Source organism: Galeopterus variegatus, unplaced genomic scaffold (assembly GCF_000696425.1).
Source record: "Galeopterus variegatus unplaced genomic scaffold, G_variegatus-3.0.2 Scaffold1739, whole genome shotgun sequence".
Taxonomy (NCBI): Eukaryota; Metazoa; Chordata; class Mammalia; order Dermoptera; family Cynocephalidae; genus Galeopterus; species Galeopterus variegatus.
The window spans coordinates 21,125-44,828 of record NW_007727850.1 but is presented as its reverse complement, the minus strand read 5'-3'; the positions used below and the strand labels follow the sequence as shown (position 1 = coordinate 44,828).

The 23,704-nt window shown below is 33.0% G+C and overlaps 1 protein-coding gene across 1 annotated transcript in view; it reads right to left on the bottom strand.

The window, feature by feature from the left end:
• Window positions 1-23,455, bottom strand: part of CSMD3 (CUB and Sushi multiple domains 3) — a 181,752-nt gene extending 158,297 nt beyond the window's left edge. Inside the window, exons 1-5 of the mRNA XM_008578674.1 lie at window positions 23,344-23,455; window positions 20,613-20,726; window positions 20,016-20,111; window positions 18,220-18,423; window positions 3,967-4,091 (exon numbers count right to left, since the gene is read on the bottom strand). Coding sequence (XP_008576896.1) covers window positions 3,967-4,091; window positions 18,220-18,423; window positions 20,016-20,111; window positions 20,613-20,726; window positions 23,344-23,455 — 651 coding nt within the window. The remainder of the gene's footprint in view (window positions 1-3,966; window positions 4,092-18,219; window positions 18,424-20,015; window positions 20,112-20,612; window positions 20,727-23,343) is intronic.
• Between the last annotated feature and the right edge of the window lie 249 nt (window positions 23,456-23,704).

Below are 23,704 nucleotides of genomic sequence, written 5' to 3'. Positions count from 1 at the left end.
TATCAACTCTTTCCCACAAACTACTCATGTAATATAACAAATCAGTCTATTTGTTGAGGTTGTTTCCAAAGAATGCTCAACCGTTCTATATTGTTGTAATTTTTTCTGCATTTCAAATGTTTCTTCTTCTCTTCTTTCCACTAATGGCTATCCTGTTTTGTCTCATATTTAATTTATTGAATATCCATGTACTTCTTTATTCCCATATATATATAGAGCCCAAGAGAGTAAAATAAATTAAACATTGCCTTAAACCTGGTATCCTAGCCATGTAGCTTTTAGGTGAAGTTAGTGAACTTTCAAACGTAAGTCATATACAGTCAGCCCTCCGTATCCACGGGTTCCCCATCTGTGGATTCAACCAACTGCAGATCGAAAATATTTGGGGAAAAAATAAAAACAATACAAAACAAAAACCCCTGTGTCTGCACTAAACAAACTTTTTTCCTTGTCCTTATTCTCTAAACAGTTCAGTATAACAGCTATTTACATAGCATTTACATTGTATTAAATAGTCTAAATATGATTTAAAGTATATAGGAAGATGTGCATAGGCTATACGCAAATAGTATGCTATTTTATATCAAGGACTTAAGCATCTGCAGAATTTGGTATACACGGGAGGTCTTGGAAACAATCCCCCATGTATACTAAGGGACAACCATATTACGTGTGTGTGTTTGTTGTAAGTTCCCGTCATTTAGCGATATGTCTAAAATTAGCATCCATTTAAGGGATTGATAAAAAGTGCTAAATGCTCTGCTAAACAAATTGTGTTTTCTGAAGTGAAAACAAAGTGCCTTCTCAGTGAAAGGCATTATAGCATGATTTATATATATATTTTTTGATAGTTTGCCTAGAAAAAATTATATACAACATAGTTTTTCTGTAGATGTCTTACTAGTTCATCATGCCATTGATAACTCTCTAAAACAGTCAAAACTCCACTGCTTTTGGAGATATTCATTGATTCATTCTAAAATATTAACAGACCTAGCAGCACTCTGTTAGCTGCCAGGACAGGTTTGGTACTGCTCTCATGAGCTTAATTAGGTAGTAATATTAAAATATGATGAGTGTTATGAGAAAAAAAATTACAGAAAACTACGAGAATGTATAGCAAGGAAATTAACCTTGTTTCAAGTTTATGAAAGGTCTTCCATACAAAATGCATTCAAGACAGAAATGATGAATAAGAATAAGCCAAATAAAGAGAGATCATGGAGAGGGAACAACATGCACGAAGGTTTGGTGGCAAGAGAAAGCCAGGCTTCTATAAAAGACTGAAATTATGTAAATAGAATAGGAAAGAAATGAGAACAAAGCACAAAGGCATAATTGACTGTGTCAAGAAAGTAAGAAGATGGGGAAAAACTGAGGTATTGTAAGCAGAAAAGTGATAGCACTGAATTTTTATATTCAGAAAGTTATTCTGTCTGCCCTATAGGGAATAGATAGAAGGAGAATGAGACAGAATGGACAGAAATGATGGCCACCTGACATCAGCACTATTCTGACATCAGTACAACTCTGACATCAGCACTATTCAGAGGTCAGCACTATTCTTACTAAAAATAACAAAATTGTGGTAAAAGTGGTAAACACTTTTGGTATGAGCGTGGATGGAGAGAAATGAACTCATTTGAGAGATTTGTGATAGATGGACCTGACATATTTTGTTGTTTGGAGTAGGTGGCAGAGGAGAAATCTAGATTTCTGGCTTATGCAACTTAATGGATGAGGGGGTTGTTCTGACACAGAGAACATTGGAAAATATCTGTAATTCTAAGAAAAATTCGTGATGTCAGTTTTAGGGAGATTAAATTTGACAGGTTGAGTGTCAGCAAGAATTTTAGCCGAATAGGGGGTTGTTCTGACACAGAGAACATTGGAAAATATCTATAATTCTAAGAAAAATTCATGATGTCAGTTTTAGGGAGATTAAATTTGACAGGTTGAGTGTCAGCAAGAATTTTAGCCGAAAATATCTCGTGGGTAGTTGGATACATATTGTGCAATGTAGATGAGAAGTGTGAGTTAGATATTTAGACCTGGAGATCACTTATCCAGCCTTTCTTCCAAATGAATGTTTTCTGATTGTCTATTACAGTTCAGGTCCTGGGCATCACCAGCACATAATAGTAGCTGAAGCCATGGAAGGAAACAAGGTGACTGAGAGAATGGTACAGAAACCCTCAGACACTACTAAGACAGTATTTGAACAGTGGATTGACTTGGAAGAGGAGATCATGTAGGAAGTGAAGAAGCAGAAGCTACAAATGTAAAAAACTGGTGTCATAGGAGCAAAGGTGGAAAAGTGGGGAGTAAACCAGCAATATAGAGAGCTGCTGCAGAACAAGCAAGAGGAACACTGCAGAGGATTTCACTACACATACATCCTCACTGTGAGAGTGGGTCAAGTAGAGTACTGGGTACTGAAGCCACACTGCAATGCATAGAAAATGGAGAATGATAACTAGAAAAAAATGGCAGACTTGTTATTTGAAGATGTGATAGAAATGAATAAGCGGATGGTAATATGTAGATGCTCTAGGATAACCTTCAGAAGATGATAACCAGATAATGTGATAAAATTTCTATGAAAGTTCTAAAGTTATCCTCTCATTTCAGTTCCTCTGTACAACCTGGAACATGGACAATCATAAAATCCTTGTTATTTCTATCATAGTAAAATAGGATTAACTAGTTATCTCCAAATTTTATAAATTAACCATAAAATTATAGAGAAGCTAGCCAGAATGTAAGCATATATCTATAATCTTTTGATGTCTTTAAAAATCGGAAAATGTAGGTTTCATGTTTTCTCATTGATTTATTGATGTATTTTACTCTTGACACCTGTCAAATAATTTTTTGAATTTTCTGAAAAATTATAAAGATAAATTCAGAAGCTTTTTAAAATTTTTTTTATTTTTACCAAAAATTACACTTCTATCTAATTTCAGTTTTTGCACATGGTGTCCTGGCTACTTTTTTCCATAATTGTTATATGTCTCAAGTTTCTAAAGGAAAAACTTATGAAATAATTGGAAAAGTAATCAAGTTATTTTTATAAAGGCTAGACAGTGAAATATTTTGTGAAGCATAATTATCTTCCATAGAGTATATACTGACTCAGCAGTAAAATGTCATCGGTTCATCCAAAACAATTTCTTTGTAAAACAGAGTAACTGATAAAATACCTCCAAAAAAAAAAAAAAATCACAGCTAAAATAACATGATAGACACTATCGGTTGCCTAAAGAACAGCGTCCCTCTTCCCAGCCAACAGAGATCTGGTTTAGTTCAATTAAATGAGAAAGGTGTACATCAAAGCAGGCTGAGCTCCTTGTCTACTTCAGGTACTTAGTATTGATTTGTTTGAGCCAAATCATAGTAAGTCTTTGCTACTGCCCAGTGTATGGTTTAGGAACTGGTATTATTGCAACTTGGGTCAATAAGAAAGGAGGAAAAGTCTACTGGCAGGTTTATGGAAAAGTCTTCTTAACCATTGAAAAAGAACATAAGATAGAAATATTCTACTTTGAATATTAGCCATTGCTATGTAAGGCTGTTATGCCTAGAGCTTTTGCAGCCATCATAATACCATGAGAAAGGAAGCTCAGGAACTGAAGCAAACACTGAGAATGGCAGAACAAAGCGATGAACATAACCTGGGTCAGGAATGACATACCTCCTTCTCTGAAATAAACAACCATGGAATCATTTTACCTCTAGATTCAATGTCATGGGGGTTCCTTTTTTTTTTGTATTGCTTATACCATCTTGAATTCCCTTTCTGTTACTTGCAGATGAAAAAATTAATAATAAATATCTTTCTATTAAATTCAACCATGTCAGTCAAAACTACTTGCTAAACTTTAAGGAAGAATGCTCATTCTGTCATCTCTGAAAAGATTGACATCAAACACACAATGAAAAAAAGAAACATTTAAATATCCTTACTTGAATGCCAGCTCCCTCTGGCACTGTGATCTTCCATACACAATTCAGATTGTTGTCGTAAGGCTCAGGGTATCCTGGAGACAAAATAGTCCCTTTGCGCTTAGTTAAAATTCCACCACAGGGCACTAAAAGTAAAGCAGTCGAAGAGAGGGAGTTAATTCTAATGCAAAGGATTTAGAAAAGGTCAGAGAAAACGTCTTGGACAGACACTAGACTCGCAAAGAAAATCAAATCATACTACTTTGTAAAACTCATAAAAACAATGATAATTAAATCTTTCTATACCACAAAAACTTTAAAAAAATAATTAGAAAACATTAATGGATGACCTTACAATGGCATATCTAAAAATCATATTACAATTAACTCAATAATAGCATATCATTTTTATTATATTACTAAAAATTGCATTGATAAATGCCTTAAAATAGTTTATATCTAGATATAGAATTTTTTGAAGTATTATTTTAAATTATTTTCTACTTTCTCTTTCATGCATCCTCTGAAGAGTAATGATTATAAGAGCTATGTTATGATTATAACATTCATATAAAGCCTATTATATGTCAGATACTCTTCTAAGTACTTTATATATTTCAACTAATTTAAGCCTCTCAACAATCCAGTGAGACATGAATAAGTATTCTCCCCACTATACAGCTGAGTTAAAGGAGTCATTAAGAGATTAAATATCTTGCCCAAGATCACATAGTTTGTAAGAGATGGAACAGGGATTTGAGTCCTGGAAGCTTGTCACCAGAGTCCACGTTCTTCAGGGGAAGGAAGATACTTGATGTGGTGCCAGTCTGCTTATTACCAATACAACTACTACAACAAAGAGTAAATATGTAGACCTACTCTGAAGTCAATGAAGGCTTCTATCATCTTTAAAAAATGCTAATTTGAAAGCAAAATTCTTATAGCACTAGTAGAATCAGTTCAATTTGGGGCATGACATCATTCACAACTCTTAAATACTGTGTGACTTTGGACATGTTGCTTACACTCTCTGAAACTCAGAAGTGGTAATGACATTGTTTCCGAAAGGCTTTTGTGAAAAACAGAGGGAGAGTATGATGTGCAAAAATGGGCTAGCACACTGCTTGGGACACAGTGAAAGTCAATAAATTATGTTTCCTTTTGCTATTTCAGGAACCAATGGCACTGTGCATAATAATTATAATAAAGTGAATTACAGTTTTTTGCTACTCCCAAAGCCAAGTGCAAAAACCCAGGGTATTTACTCAAAATAGTGCCCCAAACTTTTTAAATAGTGTGATAATGTATTTTTAAAAAGTTATTTTGTTCTGTTTTCTTATACATCTATGTTTTTTGGTTATATACAAATTCAGCTAAACTGACCAGAAAGAATTTAGCTCATTAAAAAAAAAAAAACAGTTTTGCATGATTTGAGCATAGCATGCCAGGTATGAAGGAGGAAATGTACACTGATTCATCCCAACCATAGAAAAAAAAACATGGTTGGTGACGGGCTGATTTTGAGACAAAAGAAAATATTGTACAGATGCTCTTCCTCTCCATCCTCACTGCTACTACCCCACCTCATCCTCGTTGGGTTTTTTTTTTTTTTTTTTTTTTTTTTTTTTTTTTTTTTTTTTTTTTTTTTTTTTTTTTTTTTTTTTTTTTTTTTTTTTTTTTTTTTTTTTTTTTTTTTTTTTTTTTTTTTTTTTTTTTTTTTTTTTTTTTTTTTTTTTTTTTTTTTCTGAGTTATTACCTTAATCACATCAATAGCCTCCCTGTGGTTGGTATATTTCCCATGTACTATATACTTCAAATTACTTTCGATATGATCTTTCTAAACTTAAAATATGACATGTTACTTCTGTGCTGAAAATCCTTCAAAAATCTCTCTGCTGCTTTAATTCTGAAGAGATACAGTTAATTGTATTAGCCTCTAACTTTACCTCCAGGCTTGCCTAACACTATAATTTCCCAATACCTCACAACGCCAGTCCCCCATCCCAGTCCACCCTACTATACTAATATGCTCTCTTAATGCTGTCACTTGGCTTGTCCTTCTCTTACCTAACACCTACCTGCCTGTCTATGGACATTCAATGTTACCTCTTTAACCTTTCACTGATTTCCCTGTATGTTAAGTGCCCCATCGTTTCCCACAGCACCAAGTGCTTTCCTGTACTACTTTATTACACTGCTCTTTCATATTCTTTTTAATATCTTAGTCTTTTCCAATAGACTCAAGCTGAAAGGATGTGATAGTCACCTTTTTGTCTGGAGCAATGCTACAAGGGGTGATGCCAAGATTCAAAGTCTTTGACCCTTTGCTTTATATATCTTCCTTCCATGCTACTAGGGTGACATGCTGTCCCCTCTTCCTCTTTCCTCTCCTCCATCTATTCCAGCAGTCCTCACCACTCTATTGAAATGACTGTGTCGAAGTTATGAGAGTATTCCTGCTGTGACACGGTCAATTCTTAATTAGCATTTAACTGAACTTATGAGCAATTATCTTCCCCTGTTGATCACTTCATCCTTGTTGAGTTTTTCTTTGCTTGGCCATCAGGACACCACACTCTCCTGGTTTTATTCTGGCTGCATTCATAATTTATTTTATTTTATTTTATTTTTTTATTGCTTATTCTCCTCCTAATCTTTTAAATGCTGAAACACACTGTGACTTGTTCCTAGGCCATTTTCTCTTCCTAATCACCATCCCTCAGTAATGAAATCCATTTCCATGTAGTCTATATACTGTGACTATTAAATGTTTCTCTCTAGCCATGACTTCTGCCCTGTTGTGCAATAATATATCTCATAAGTATCTCAAAATTAATATGTCCAAAACAATACTTTTGATATTCTTCCCCACCCATACTTTCCTCCATCTCAGTAAATGTCACCATCATTCACCCAGTTCTTAAGCCATAAATCTAAAATTCATCTTGATTTCTCTTTCTTACATTCAAGTTCACATTTATGTCTACCTTCAATCTATCAGTAAACACTGCTAACTGTACCTTAAAAATATTTCCCAAAGCTTCCCAGTTCTCATCGCGTTGGCCATGATCTTCCTATCTAAATCATCATCATCTTTTCCCTCCACTACTGCAATAGGCTCCTATTCAGTTTTATTGTTTCTACTTCACCCCTCCTTACACTAACTACAGTGATTTTTTAAAAACTAATTAAGATCATATCACTACCCACTTCAGTGAATTTCTACACTACTTTGAGAAAATTCAAACTCACCATGGACTTCAATGCTCCATATGACTTGGCCTCTGCTCTGCCTCCGTGAACTCATCTCCTATCACTCTTTGCCATCATTCACTGTGTTCCATACACCTGGGATTCTTTCTGTGGCTTAAACATGTCATGATTTCGCCTTCCCTCACAGTCCATATACTTGCTCACCACCAAGACTTACACATTCTTCCCTTCATGCATTTCATTTAGGTATAAAATAGCAGCATGCTCTGGACATTTTCTTCTAACCCCAACCCCTTACTTACTTTTTTTCCCATAGTACTTACCACTACCCAAAAGAAAGGACTGTATTTGTTGATGTGTTTTGTCTCCCTCTACTGAAATGTGAACACCATATGGGCAAGGATTTTATATTCTTATTCAAAATGATGTTGCCAGTACCAAGAATAGTGTCCGATACTTAGTAAGCACTCAACAAATGTTTTCTGAATAAATTGTTGAAAGACTGGGTGTATATCTTGTGGCTACTAGTTACCTCTTCATCACTCCTGCATTGTTCCTGTCTCCCAGTATTTTCAGAAGCAGACACTATTTTGTCAAATTCTACTGCAACCATTTTTATTTTTTTACCTGAAAAATATACTATAATAATATTCCCAGCCATGCACTACCACATACTGAATGTTTTAAAAGTTTCACTTGTATATATACTATTCAACCTAACACTTGCATCCTTTTTCAAGAGATATGTGATAAATTTCTTTTCGGATAAGTATTATGAAATAATCAAAAAGACAGTGAATAATAAATGCTGGTGAGAGTATGGAGAGACCAGAATGCTACTGCACTGTTGGTGGGACTGTAAATTAGTACAACCACTATGGAAAACAGTATGGAGATTTCTCAAACAACTACAGACAGATCTTCCATATGATCCAGCAATCCCACTTCTGGGTATATACCCAGAGGAATGGAAATCATCATGTCGAAGGGGTACCTGCACTCCCATGTTCATCACAGCTCTGTTTACAATAGCCAAGACATGGAACCAACCTGAATGTCCATCGATGGATGATTGGATAAGGAAACTGTGGTATATATACAACACAGAATACTACTGTGCTATAAAAAAGAATGAAACTCTCCCATTTGTAGCAACATGGATGAGCTTGCAGAAACTTACATTGAGTGAAATAAGCAAAGCACAGAGGGATAAATATCACATGTACTCACTCATAAGTGAGAGTTAAGAGAGAAAGAAGAAAGGAAAGAAAGACCACAGTGGTGTGTTGGACTTGCAGACTTAAAGAACATACCTTGGGATACAAAGTGGAGTGGAGGAAAGGGGGGGGAGAAGGGAGGTTGGGGATGATTGGGTGGTGGACATGGGGTACAACCACAATTTGTGGTAATGCTGCCAGTATAGATCTGGCCTTTACATCTAGGACATGAGGGGGGCCATCAGCTTTGCATCTCATGAATATTCATAACCAATAAAAAAGAGTACTTCATAAAGTTTGTGGAAAAATAGAATAAAGAAAATATGAATCTTTCCCTGAACTTTTTGAAGAACTCTCTTATAATATAGGGATTAAGAGAACAGCCTTTAGAATTAAGCTGCTTACAATTCAAATTGTAATTCTGTTTTTGTCTCAAAACCATAAAGGTTTTACTATTTGTAAAAGAGCCAATTTTATCTACCTACAGGAGTTGATGTCAATATTAAATGAAATAATGCTTAATAGTGCTTCATACAAATGCCAAGAATTATTTATTATGTTATTTAATAACTTGTTTATGGATGAAAGGATGAATAAATGAATCAATGAATGAAAGTTGAGATCCTATATATCGCTTCTCAATTTTCCTCCCTTTAAAAAAAAGATAATATAGGCAGGTGTTGCCATGGAGACACTCCAAGTAAAAGTAATTCTTTCTGGGTCTCTAGAGGACAAGGGTGATAAGCAGCTAATTAAACACTTTTTCCCTAAGGGGAGAAGGTGGCCGCTTCAAGGGTTTTCATAAAAGACCTCCCACTAACAGAATTACTTATCCCTGGGGCCATATATTGTCAAAGCTATTAGAGGCTTCAGGGGGTTATTTGAACCACAGAGTCTCAGAGAGAAGAGAGTCTGGGGGTTTAAGGGACTGAAAACTCTAAGAAATGTGTGTAACAAAGTGTAACAAGGTCAAACTTGGAAGATAAAAGCTCAGTTTTTAGCACGTTTTATTTTTCAGTTTTACCTTTGTTCCAAATCCAATTTTCTTATTACGATGTCATAATGTTTTATTATAATTTACCTAAGAATACCTTGGTGTTACAGTTTTGCACAAATTACTAAATATCATTTATGTACTTGTTGCTTAAATTTGTGTATGCCCTAATTTAGTATTTGACCATTTTAAATATAAGCACAACTCACATATCATGTCTAATGGCCTGCTTTTCAGTAAACAGTTTAGTTTCAGTAGGTCAGTGTGTGCAAAATTACTAAACATTTTATTGTGTTTTACTATGACAGAAAAACAAAATGAAAGTGTGGATAGCAATAATAAAAACTGTAAAACTGAAACAATACAATTGAGATGGAAGTCATTAGAAATGTAAAAAGCAGTATTCTCTTGGTTTCAGTTGCCTGCTCACTTAGCTTAAGCTCTTAATTGAGCATACATTGAACTGTGAAGGCAGAGAAAAACAATATGTATAAAATCCTGTAAATAGATTGATAAAGATTATATCTAAACTCTAAAGTATAAATAGAGAGTTTGTTCTTTCTCAGAATAAAAATCCCCACCTGATATGTAAATCTATTGCTTGTGTTTTACCTACATATCTTTCCTACAGATCTCAGAAGAGTTTGAAATTTCAGATTTGTCACCGTCTAAGCAAGTAAAGTAAACAAAAGCATCACCATGTGGTGTAGTACTGAAATTGAAAACACATGGACCTTGTACTCTGGAAATTGGCCAGAGCTGTTAGATGTCTACACATACTTGGAAGATCATCACAGCTATTTGCTAAAATTCTTTCATTAAACAAATTCTTATTGAACATCTATTATATTCCAGGTCCTCTATTGGTTAAGTATAACAAAATAGTGGCAATGGAAAGGGGGCAGATTAAGACAAATTGAGAAATTTAAAAACTAAAAACTATATATAATACGGTAGATGGTTGCTATAAAAGAAAATTAGTGTAACAGTATAGAGAGTGAATGGGGGATGGGTGGCAGAAAATTATTTTAGGATGGTTAAGGAAGATAATCAGGGGAGACTTGAATTATGTGATGTAGTAAGACAAAAAGATTATCTGAGGAGGGGAGAGGGAGAGGGGGGAAGAAGAACAGGTAAAGGGTCATGAAAATCGTCTACAATGTATATTGAGAAGTTAAAATACAAAATTTTGTTTAAAAAGTTCTTTATTGCTATTACCTTTGCTTATTGTACAATAAATAAACACCAAGAACAAAAATATTACAGTGAAATTTGAAAAAAAAAATTATCTGAGGGATGCATGTTCCAATTTTCCAATCAGAGGGAACAGAAACTTTAAAGGCCTTGAGGCAGATAATATTTTACATGATGTTGAATATGAACACAAATTAAAGAGAATCTTCTGATGTCAACCTCAGATAGCTGTGTGCCTGACTCTCATATTTGAATCTTTAAGACATCAAGCTCTTATTTTAATATTTTGGGACATGACCATTTCTATTCAGAACATTTTGTAGTTAAACATATTTATATTTAAAAACAGAAATGCAAACTATATAAAGATTAATAATTGGGCCAAATGGTAAAACTACACTGACCTATCTTCTGAGTGTCATCTGAAGTCATCACTTTCCTATACTTGTCTCAAACAGACCCCATATGTCCTTCTGTTATATAATCAACTCCTTGGATTTACACTTGTTCTAAAAGGAAATGTATTTTTTTAAATCATATAAAGTAATGTGTTGTTTTCATGTGATATCGTTTGGAAATACAAGTCATCTGATACAACCCTTTTGGGGTTAGGGTTAGGGTTGGTGAATTTGGGGCAGACACAAACATTCGGACCATAGCATTCTGCTTCTGGTCCCAAAATTCATGTCCTTCTCATGTGCAAAAATATATTCATTCCACCCTAATGGCCCTGAAAGTCTTAATTTGTTCCATCATCATCTGAAAAATCTAAATTTCAAAGTCTCATATAAATATCATCTAAATCAGATATGTGTGAGACTTAAGACATGACTCATCCTAAGGCATATTCCCCTCCAGCTGTGAGACTATGAAATCATACAAGTTCCATGCTTACAAAATAAAATATTGGGAGGCATAACACAGCCATTCTCATTCCAAAAGAGAGGAATAAGAAAGGATAAAGGAGTAACAAGACTTGAGCAAGTCCAAAACCTTAAGATTCAAGAATAATCTTCCTTGACTCAATGCTCTGTCCTCCAGGCACACTAGGGCTGTTGCCCTGCCTTCTGCACCAATGGGAGTTGAGATCTCATCTTCTGGATACACTACAGAGGAGGTTCTGTCTTCTGGACCTACTGGATGCTGGACCTTTGCTGGGCAGTGGTTTGGCCCTCCAGGATCTTGGTAACCTACCCCCATGGCTTTGGCACAGCTCTCTCAGGTTGAACTTACATGCCTGTGGTCCTCCCTGGCTAGAATTGCACACTGTTGGCTCTACTAGGATGGGGTCAGGGGACAAGGTCCACCCCTACGGCTCCATTTGGCCTTGCCCTAATAAAGGCTCTCTGCAGTGATTCTGCCCCTGTGGCAATTCTCTACCTGGTCAGAGATGCTCTCCTGGGCATCCTTTAAAATCTGCCTGTAGGCAACCACATTCCCACAGCTTTGCTGGGCACAGTGCATATAACACCAGACACATAGTAACCATACCTGGGTTTCCAAGGAGCTCTGTGACAAAGTGCAAGGAATAGAGCCTGTGATGTGAAATGGTACTGGGCAGCAGAGGCCTCTCTTTGAAATCTACTACCCAAGGTCATTGCACTTTGGGTTGTCATGAAAGAGGCATTGATTTCTGAAATGCATTCAGGTTCTTTACTCTAACATTGTCTGGGACAACAGGTCCTGGCTTCTATTTAGATGGCTGAATAATCTCCCCACTGTCTTGATGAGTAGCTTCTAGGTCCTGTTGAGATGGCCAATATACAACAATCTCCTTTCAAGCATTGCTTAGCCACACCCTTAAAGTTCTCTACTGAACAGGCCCTCTTATATATATATATATATATATATATATAAATATGCTGAGAATTTTCAAATTTTTAAGTTTTGTTTTCTTTGATTAACAATTTCATCTTTAAATTGTTTCTTTCTTCCTACATTTTACTATAGGCAGTCAAGAGAAACTAAGCTGCACCTGTAACACTTGGCGTAGTTATTTCCTCAGCCAAATATTCAATTTCATTGCTCACAAGTTCAGATCTAGAAAATGAACACAGTTCAGTCAACTTTTTGCCACTTTATAACAGGAATGGTCTGTCTTCCATTGTACAGCAATGTGTTCCTCATTTCTAAGAACTCATCAGAATGGGCTTTACTGTCCATATTTCCACCAAAATTTTTGCTCACAACCACTTAGGTATTTTTAAGAAGATGAAAGTTTTCTCTATATTCTCCTCTTCCCATTCTAAGTATTCACCAGAATTGTCCATTAAAGTCCTTTCACAACAATGCAGGCTTTTTCTAGCATGCATCTCAAAACTCTTTCAGCCTATACCCTTTACACAGTTCCAAAGCCTTTTCCACATTTTTAGGTATTTGTTACAGTAGCAGCCCACTCTTTTTTTTTTTTTAATTTAAACATAATTGGTTATACATATTTGTGGAGTACAAAGTTGAATATGAATACTTGTGTACAGTATGTGATGATCACGTCAGGATAATTAGTATACTCATCCTATAAAATATAGTCATTCTTTTTATCCATTAAAGTACCTCACTCTTGGTATCAATTTTCTGTCTTACTCTGTTTGGGATGCTAGACAAAATACTATAGTCTGAGTGGTTTATAAACAACAGAAATTTATTTCTGACAATTCTAGAGGCTAGGAAGTCCAAGATCAAGGCACTGGTAGATTCAGTATCTGCTGAAGGTCCTTTTCTTGGTTCACAGACTGCTATCTTCTTGCTGTATCTTCACATGGTGGAAGGAGTGAGAGATCTCTCTGGGGTCACATATATAAGGACACTAATCTGATTAGTCATCTCTCAAAGCATCCACCTACTATAACCTTTACCTTGAGGGGCAAGATTTTAACATATGAATTTGGGGGGAACATGGACATTCACACTATGGCACAAACCAATGCAAAATAAAAGGTAGTCTATGTTTAAAGATTCTCCATGAATGCCATGACAGGTTTCTCAAAAATCCCAGGGACTGACAGACATCTCGGCCTCTGACAGAGAAATTGTATGAGCTTTGGAGTACCTCATCTTTTTTTCCTTAAAGTAGAGAGTGAGCACAGTAAGTTAGCATTCACTGCCAAAGCTGAATATCAGCCATAGACTAGGTAACAGTCTGGAAGTCTTCCACAGGCTTTAGATACTGGTGTGAGTTACTGTACTTGCTGAGATAAATCCCCACTTGGATAGCATAACCTTTCTTTTATTTACATAGATTTTTATTTCTGATGGTAAAAACACAGGTATTAACACTTTTGACATAAGAAAAAAGCTTTGCAATAATCATGTAAAATAGGGGCTATTTTCATCTTCAGACAAATGGTTTATGGTTTAATATTTGTAGTTTACTATTCATTACTATCCATCTCATCATTATTCCTTTTCTTCTCTAACTTCCTGTTCTTCTCACTAAAATATTCTTTCTTTTTCCACCCATTGGTCCATTTTAGCTCATTTCTCCTTTATATATACTGTTTTCTTTTGAACTCCATCTTATCTTCATACATTCATGGACATAAGAAAATACGTTTCTTTGGATGATGCAATCTTTGAGTTTTTCAGGGTCAGAAGACAAAGCAGAGTGCAAGATTGATTAAATATATAACTTCAAGGCCACTTAAAATTGTAGTAATCATTATTTTAATTTTAACTTTATTTTTATTTTATGTTAAACAACCTTGCAAACCATGAAAACAAACCAGATCATGAATATATGTTTATCGTTTTATGTATACTCCTCTTCAATCATTTCACTTTAAATGCATCAACTGGTGAAGAGAAATTTTATAGTCCACCAAACACCGTATTGAAATAAGTAATTACTATTATTCTCAATATAATAAACACATTTCCCCAGAACTTTTTAAAGAATTTTTAAGTGCAAATTAAATTATTGCATTTAAGGAATCCTAAATTATTAGCATTGGAAAGAATGATAGAGGGTAAAGCTTTCAGCCTTTCCCAAGATGCAAAACTCTTCAGTGGAAGACAAATTTTACATACAGAAAACTTTCAGGTATTACTAAAACAAAATGTCAACAAATAAAAATCAATAATACTGAATACTTTACCAGCACTGCATATTGTCTCATATTCTGTATCTAATACTTTTAGAATTGGAGTCTTCTCTCCTGTTTCTGTGGTGGAGAGCTGGCAAAAATTAAAACGCCTTTTTTTTTTTAGTACTTACTAGGGTCTAGGAACTTTTTCAAGGCTTTTAATCATTTTATAGCCACAATGAACCTATGAGGAAGTTCTCTTAATTTCCCATTATATTGGTATGGGAATTGAATATCAAAGAGATTATGTAAATTTTCCAAGATCTTGTAGTAACTCAACTCAATTCAGTCTTAAGGTCAAAGCCCAAGACATTTACCAAGACTAAATTAACCCTAACGTGGAGAAATTGCTACAATTCACAGCTGTGAGGAATTTACTAATTTTACATGATTTTTTAATGTTTCCCTATTAATTAGAACATTAACATGATAAATATACAAACAAAACCTTTAAGGAGTAATTCACAAATATAAATTTCGGTTCTTGGCATATGTAGGTTCTCTGAACACTCAAAATATAGGAAAAGATTAATTTTTCCATGATATTTAAGGACTAACGAGCTAGTTAATAAATATTCATGTCATCATAATACCGGTTTTATAATAAATGATTAAATTCAAGGAATTTTCATCATTATATGAAACTAAATGGAGATGACTACTTATCTAATTACCTTCTACTATATAGCATTTATATTTTCTACCAAAACCTACATAAACTAAAAGCAACACAGAAATTATGTAAATAATTACAGAGAAAAGTGAGGCAGAAATTATGATTGATTCTTGATATTTATAGAGAAACATTTAAAAATCTGTTGTGGGTCTGAAGAGATTTATTATTATCGTGTCTGTCTTCAATTATTAAACTGATTTAAAGCAATGTAATTTCCAGTTTATGTATATTACATGACTAATTTTGGCACAGACATATAGAAATATTTCTTTCAGTTCATGATTCCTCTAGTTGAGGATAATTTATTTATTACTATTTTATAAGAGTGTGAAGTTAAACATATATTGTGGTCAGAAAGAAGAATATTATCTTTTTTATCTTTATGAGACTATAAGTACTTAAGGGGAAGATCTCTGTGTTCCATTAACCCTAACTCTATGTCGGCACAAAACAGGAGAAATATCAAGTCCAGTTGGTTTATCTCCTATACTTTTTGATTGTCAAATATGTATTTTAATAAGGTCAGAAATACTGAATGATAAATAAAATGCAGATATGTAATTGGGAAAGAAATAGGTTATAATTCAGAACATAAAGAGAGACAGTACTATGTCAATTAGTTTTGGGTTTGAAGTTAGAAAAATTTACTTTTAAATCCTGCTTCGTTCCACCTCTTACTATGCTATGCCATTTTAAAAAAGAACTGTTTTACCTCTCTGTGATCCAGTTTATTCATCTGTAAATCTTGAGAGTAACTACTCCCCAGGTTTGATCGAGAATTAAATTAAATATGTATTTAAATTACTTAGCATGGGACAGGGCTGTCTGAGACTGTTCAGGCTGCTAAACAAAACACCTTAGTTGGGTAATCTATAAACAATTCATATGTTGTAGAAATTTATTTCTTCTAGAGAAGGAAAGAAGGTACAACACCAAGTCGCCAACAGATTTAGTGTCTGATAAGGGCTCACTCTGCTTTATAGACAGTTGTGTCATCATGTGGCAAAAGGCTGAACAAGTTCCTTCAGGCCTCTTTTATAAAGGCAGTAATTTCATTCATGGGGGTAGAATCATCAAGACCAAATCACATCCCAAAGACGCTACCTTTTAATACCACCATGAGGGATTAGGATTCGACATAAGAATCTTGGGGCAACACAAATATTCAAACCATAATACTGGCAAATAGTAGGCATTAAATAAATGGTAATCATATCAGAAATTGTAGTTATTTAGCTAAAAGATGAGGAAGTCGAAGAGTCATTTATAGTCTTCCAGTGTTTTGAATTACTTATCGTAGATGATCTTTCAAAAAATGATAGAATAATACAAGAATAGCTTATATTCTATTTATCATAGTGGGAAGAACTAATATATCTGTTGAAAGAAATAAATACCCTGTGAAATATGCGAGGTTTATCTGTTTTGGGGGAGCATTGATATCAAGTTCCTAGAGAAATCAAGTGACTATCTATCCCTCCTTTTTATTTATTACAGCCCCAGTTTATACCATTATCGTTGCATAATTGTTAATAATGTACTAATTTGAATGGTAAAAAAAAATATTTTAACCTAATTAGAGTTGATATATTCTATACAAATTACATGTCTTATTGATGCATATCAACAGACTTTATCTTAACTCTCTTCTCAATAGAAATGAGTGTACCTTCTATATCATTTCTCAATTTAAGAACATACTTTATTCTAATGACCTATGAACTAATTACTATGAACAAAATTTTAAAAAGTTAAAAATAAAAACTATTGGCACGTGTATTTTTTTTCAGGTACGGCAAAATGTGTTATCAAAAAGTAACTTTACATATTTATAAGTGTGTATATTATGTGTGTTTATATTATATCATATAAATGCTCATGTCATCTCTATGAAGAGTGGATAATTGAGCTTATTAAAATAAGACAAAAATAAAAACAAAATTCTGCTTATCTTTTATTTTAAAAATCTTCTTTTCCAAATTACACAGCAGTAAATCTTTAATGAAAAAGAACTCAAGACATTAGAACTATTTCTTAACCTGTGAGTAAGTTTACCACTCTTCCTTGAATTTAATACTATGTAATTAAAAAAAATAATTTCCAGATACGCTCTTGGGACAGAGAAGGGACCAACTTCCCAAACTTCTACTTTTTCTATGTCTATGGAATGCTACAAGAATCAAAATTCATTAAAATGATCCTGAAATACTATAAGATTTTAAACTATTAAAAGATCCATATCTTTAAACAGTGTATATTCTATTCAAAAATGTAAGAAATAATATTACAAAAATGAACTTTGAAACTATGAGATTTTTGGGTAACCCTATGTGCTTTCCTTATTTAAAGTGTTAGCACCTATATTAGTAAAAGACTGGGAAAACCTTTTACATTTTTTATACATATGTATAACTAATAAAGTAAAGAAAAACAGGTTTATTACTAATGCATATTTTCTAATTCTTTTGATGACAAATTAAAATATTTTTAGGAAAATTGGCTTCTGTGATTCTTTACACATTGGCACAGAAATCTTTGCATAAACTTTTAAAAATAAAAAATGATATTTATTTCAGTGAAAGATAGTGCCTAATAATCTTATATTAGTAACATTGAATTCTGTGTTATTGGATATATATATATGTATTTTCATTCACATAAGTAAATAAATGAGGAAACTAGTTAGCTAAACATTTTTTTTTCATTTATTGCATCACCAAGACAATTGCAGCAAATCTCCACTTAATTTTCATATTTATATGCAGTGTACCAAATTAATTCTTTAAATATCAATGCATAATTATTAGATCTGAAACTGGAAAGCTGAAAGATGTAAGATAACTATAATTTTGATATAAAATATGTACAATCACAGAGCATACAAATTTACATACTCACCAATACAGGTAGGTAAAGAATCATTCCATTGCGCCAAAGAATTGGGCACTGTATCACATCGAATTGCTATGGATCCATGGAGAATATATCCTGGATTACATTCAAAAAGAACCAGTGAGCCAACAGCAAATTCATTGCCAATTCTTCTTCCGAATCTTGGTTCAGGCACAGAACTGCATTGTGTAGAACTTGTTCTAGGAACAGCTGTGTAGAAATAAATGTTGATTTAAATTTCACATTTGGTAGAGAAACACTGATTTAAAAATGTAACTAAGCAGATTTTAAAGAAATCTTCACTTTTTGGTCAGAACTTGAATTAACAATCTGAATACATTTCTAAATGTTATAAATTTCATACATAATAAAATACAATTTAAAAGGAATATTGGTATTATCATTAAGATTTTTTATTTGAAAAGTTTTATTTTTGATCTTTTAAACAACATCAACTATGTGTTTTTCCCTATTTTTTGTTTTACCAAAAATATAACAGTAATTTTACTTAGATATTGCAATTTACGGCATGAAAACTGAAAGGTTCTTTTTTTTTTCTTTTTGAACTTGAGATACCAAGTTTTAAAAAACACGTGTCAGGTCGCACAAAATTATTTTACAATTTTTTCAATATTTCTTTCTTAAAAGAATAGATTATAAAAAAGTAAACACAACACTTTATTCATTTCAGAGCATGTACACAAACTTAGTTTTCAAAACATATTTGTTATTAATGAAGACAACTACATTCAAGTTTAGCAGAATATGAGTCAGACAGATTAACAACAATAAAAAGTTTTTATTTTAATAATTATACAATATCAAATTTGAAATTGTTTTTAGACTTTGTAGGTATGTCCTTCAATTGTGCCTTTTGTTCTTTTGGTAAAATAGAATGATAACAGGATGTTTTTTCTTTTTAAAACACATACAAGTGTGATTAAAGAGATTGACAACAGCCCCCAAAATAATATGATGAATTCCAAATAGATTAATCACTCTTATGTGACTTGAGTAAACATAACTTCATTTGTTACAGTGCCTTTTGAATTCATAATACCACAAACTGCTTACAGCTGGAAGTACAATTAAAAATAAGATAGTATAATATTATAGCCACTGATAAATGAGATAAGAGGGTTTAATAAGAATATCAATCACAAATGCTTATAAAGTTCTTAGGAATAAAGTTCAAGATCCACTTGAGAAGAACTACTGCATGATCATACGTAATTTCAACGAAATATTTCAAATGATGGCTCTAGTTTAATGATAATGTGGAAGGTTGTCTACAAAAGGCAAGAAAAAACTGTGTAAGCAGACTTCCAATTGTGCAAATATCTTTAATAACCATGGAAAAAGTTTCAATTCTCCTGAGAGAATGAGAAACGATAAGTTTAGAACGGAGTGATGATTTCCTTGGCATGTCTCTATACATCAACACAGAAACTTGTACATTTTTAATTGAGAGTGCTAGACTATGAGGAAAATAGCCAATGTAGAGTGAAGAATTGTCAGAACAAAATAGATGTTTTGAAGACAATATGTTGGAAGGTAGGAAAATCAGACATTTAAGATGAGAATGATGATGAAAGCAATAGGTCTTTTTGACTTTGGTCAAAGTGGCAGTGCTCTAGTGATGGGGTGGGGAAAGGTAAAACTGCATTCTTTTAAACAAAACAAAACAAAACAAAACAAAACAAAAAAACCTCTTTATCGCTCCTCAACATTCAATAACTCTGAACATAGCATGGAAATTGATATCATTCCTTAGTGTGCTTCTAGACTACAGGGTCACTTACCTTGATAAACAAAGTGAAATCCCTTAGCTGTTATTGGTCCAACTGAAGTAAATCGAATTGTGATGTGATTACCTGAACTCAGTGGAAGTGATTCTCCTACTCAACAAAACAAACACTAAGATATCATAAATAATTTTCATTCAGTAAACCTAATAAATTATATTATTACACTGTCATTTTAAAACATCAATTTATGTTCTATCAAATTACTTCAAAATATCCTGTTGCTAACAATATATTTTCTTTGGGTTCAGCTTCAATTGTAATCCTTTTACCAGAAGGCTTTAATTACATTTTGATACATATTGCCTCATTCTTCAAAGAATCCTTCAATACTTTATATTACATTTAACATCACAGACTAAGTGATTAAATATCATATTTACTTGATTACAATCCCAGAAAATATTTGGTTATATTTTTTCTCAAGCTTCTAAGTTACTATCAGTTGTGTTTCTATTTTTTAAAAAAAGTGATTTCATTTTCAGTTTGCTTTATGTCTAATATGGACGACATTAATCTCAACTTTCACTACAACACTAACCAAAGGCAGTCTTTTATTAATAACTGATGCACGGCAGTTCTATGAAAGGATACCTGAATGGGATCCTGAGAGGGAAGATAACAGAGAAGATTGCTGAGTTGGCCCATCATACACCTCAACAACATCGTGGAGTGATGTCTGGAAAAATACAAACTGGCCAAACACCACTGATCAACAGGAACCAGGAGAAGCAAACAAATCACCAACCATCCAAAAACGAAAACAAAAAACAAAAAAATAGAAAGAGGAGGAGAGAGAGAACAAAGTATTACAATATAATAGTCATCCTTTTTTCTACCTTTAAAAGAGAATAGGTGCCAATTGGTCAATATTCCTGACACAAGTATATCAGGTCATAGAAGTAATGACCAAGACCTAAAAGCAATAAAATTTGAAGGCTGTTTTTAAAAAATAAATGGGTACATAATTTAATTTAGATAAAAAATCATAAGTTTGGCAATTAATACGTTATAGTGACTACATTTGGATTTTCCCAATGGTAGTTTGATTCTTTTCACTTTGTGACTCTCTTCTCTTTTTCTAATTTTTTTCTCCTCTTTTAGATGAGATAGAAAAAGTTTTAATTTAGGAGATTTTTCTTTCTTTCTTTCTTTCTTTCTTTTTTTTTAGTTTGCTCTTATGCTCTTCCATTATGAGTAATAGTTTCACTAGAAAAATATCAGCAAGATACTTTTCAGGTATAGTGTTAATTTACATTCTGAGTTAAAATGTTTCCTAAACTTTTATTGTTAATCATCTGCCAAAATAAAGAAATATTATTCACCATTCTTCAGCAATTGAGATACTACAAAATTTTACAAAATGATTACTTTCTCATGGTAAGTGCAGTTCTGAAGTACTTACTAAAAGAGCTTTGTAAATTTCTCTTTTTACATTATTTTACACTTAATTTTTAATTATATACTAAATTTACATGCAGAATCTATCCAAACTGTAACTTCAAAGAAAGAACCTATTCCACAGCAGAAATCAGCTTGTGTTTTGTGTATTTTTTTAAAATGAAATGGATAGCAAAAAATTATTCTTAAACCATTTCACTGAATAGAAAATTTGTGGGGTTTAAAAGAGCGTATTTTTAAAAAATTAATAATGTAAGAGCTAAGTAACTTTTATGAATTTAAAACATTACTTTAGTTAAATTATACACAAAAGTATACATTGCATGAGTATACACATATATATTTTTAAAGTTCTGATTCATATCTTAAACCTCAGTTCAAAGTTATGAAAATCCCCTGGGACTCCCTAGGAAGACAGGGTAGTTCACTTGAAACATACTGAGTTTTGCATATGAACACAGGTATACACATAATTCTGTAATCAAAGCTACACATATTTTGGCCTGCAAAAATAAGCTGGTGATCTCAGTCCAGTTCTTTGTGAAGTAAAACAAAATGAACAGAATAGTAAATACAATGTCTTATTGCTTTGAACAGTTTCTGAAAATCGAAATGCTAAAATTTGAATATTATCCTCCTTAAAATATTTCCTAAAAGTCATGAAAACAAGTTTGTATTTCCACCAAACCAGATACATGCAGTGAATTATTTTAGTGGTTTACAAGTCATATAAAAAATTATGAGTTCAAACCTTTTTAAAAGATCCTGAATTTGGTCCACCAAATCCCGACTACTTCAAAAATACTTAATTAAAAAAAAAATTAAGAAATGTTTTATTCACTGTTTCTGCATTTCTTTAGATTGATGTTTAGGTGATCTGTTTTCAAATGTCTTTAAAAGCTTATACTATATATTTTTTTAAAAAGCATTTTATTATAATGCAGATATTTCCATTGCTTTACCAAGTGGACAAAACAAAAAACAAACAAGCAAACAAAAAACCCCATAAAAACTCGACCAAACAAATAAAAAAAAATGTTAGTCTAATCACAGGAATTTTGCTACATCAGTGTTGCAACTATACTGTGTAACATGGCTTTCTGCCTAAATGTCTCAAGTACTCCAATAGGAAACATGTCAAATTTCCAAGCAAACCACTACATTCACAGATATCTCAAACAACAAAAATACACAGTTATCTAAGAGCTTTTACTGAGTAAAAAGAAAAAAAAATCAAAAACTCCCTCTTTTTTCTTGTCTTTAGATCTCTTCTCAACTGTAGCTTCTCTACAGATAGACCAGAGATTTGTGTCACCTTTAAACTGAGTACTGCATGTTGAGACTATAACTGTTCATGATACAGCCATTAACACTGCATGTTTGTGTCATGTTAAGTAAAGAAAACTGTAAGGCATGCTCTTCTGCGTGCTGTTAGTAATTTGTGCTTGTAATTTGTAGTAGTAGCTCTGAGACGAGGGTGGGAAAGTTGCGAAGGGTAGGGGTTGGAGGATCACAGTGTTGAATCTTGCATTATTAAGCAATGAGCAAGCCAGTCAACTCTTTAACTGCAACTTAACTGTGAATTAATATGGGCAATTGAAGTTTTAAATTAAAAATAGCTTTCATTAGAAAAAGATTACTGTGAGAGGATATTGAATCGCTATATCAAAGATAAAATTTTAAAGGACATGTTTAATAAAGTATTTTGTAGTATGAAGAATCAAGAACACTTGCATAGAGAGCTATTTCTTACTATTATCAGATTAACTATGGTCTCAGACTGATACGTTATAATCCTGAACCAAATCCCCCTTTCTCAGTCATAAATTTTAAGAATTAAATGGTAACTCTTAAGTTTGCTTCCCTATTGTGTCTATAAATGCCTTAATTTACTTAGTTTTCTTGGGTATAGACAGCAGACAGCAGTAGGTCTTCCACAATGTTCTAAATGGCCAAAGGCACACTTTACCTGATTGAAATTGATGTAGGAAAAATTTGTGAGAGACTTTAAAGTGGACCAAAGGATTACTGACCATTGTTTTGTTTTGTTTTGGTTTGGGTTTTTTGTTAACCAAATTGTTGTCTAGCATACCTGGCACTTGTGTTTATGGAGTTGTGGTGTAATTCAATGGATTATTGTCTAACGAACAGTTCAGTTTTTCATTTATTTGTAAATTCATTTTAGCATTTCTTATATCTATCTGTCTATCTAATCTACCTATTTTATCTGTCTTATTTATTTATGAATCATCTATCATTTGGTTATTTGAATTCTCTTTTGAACG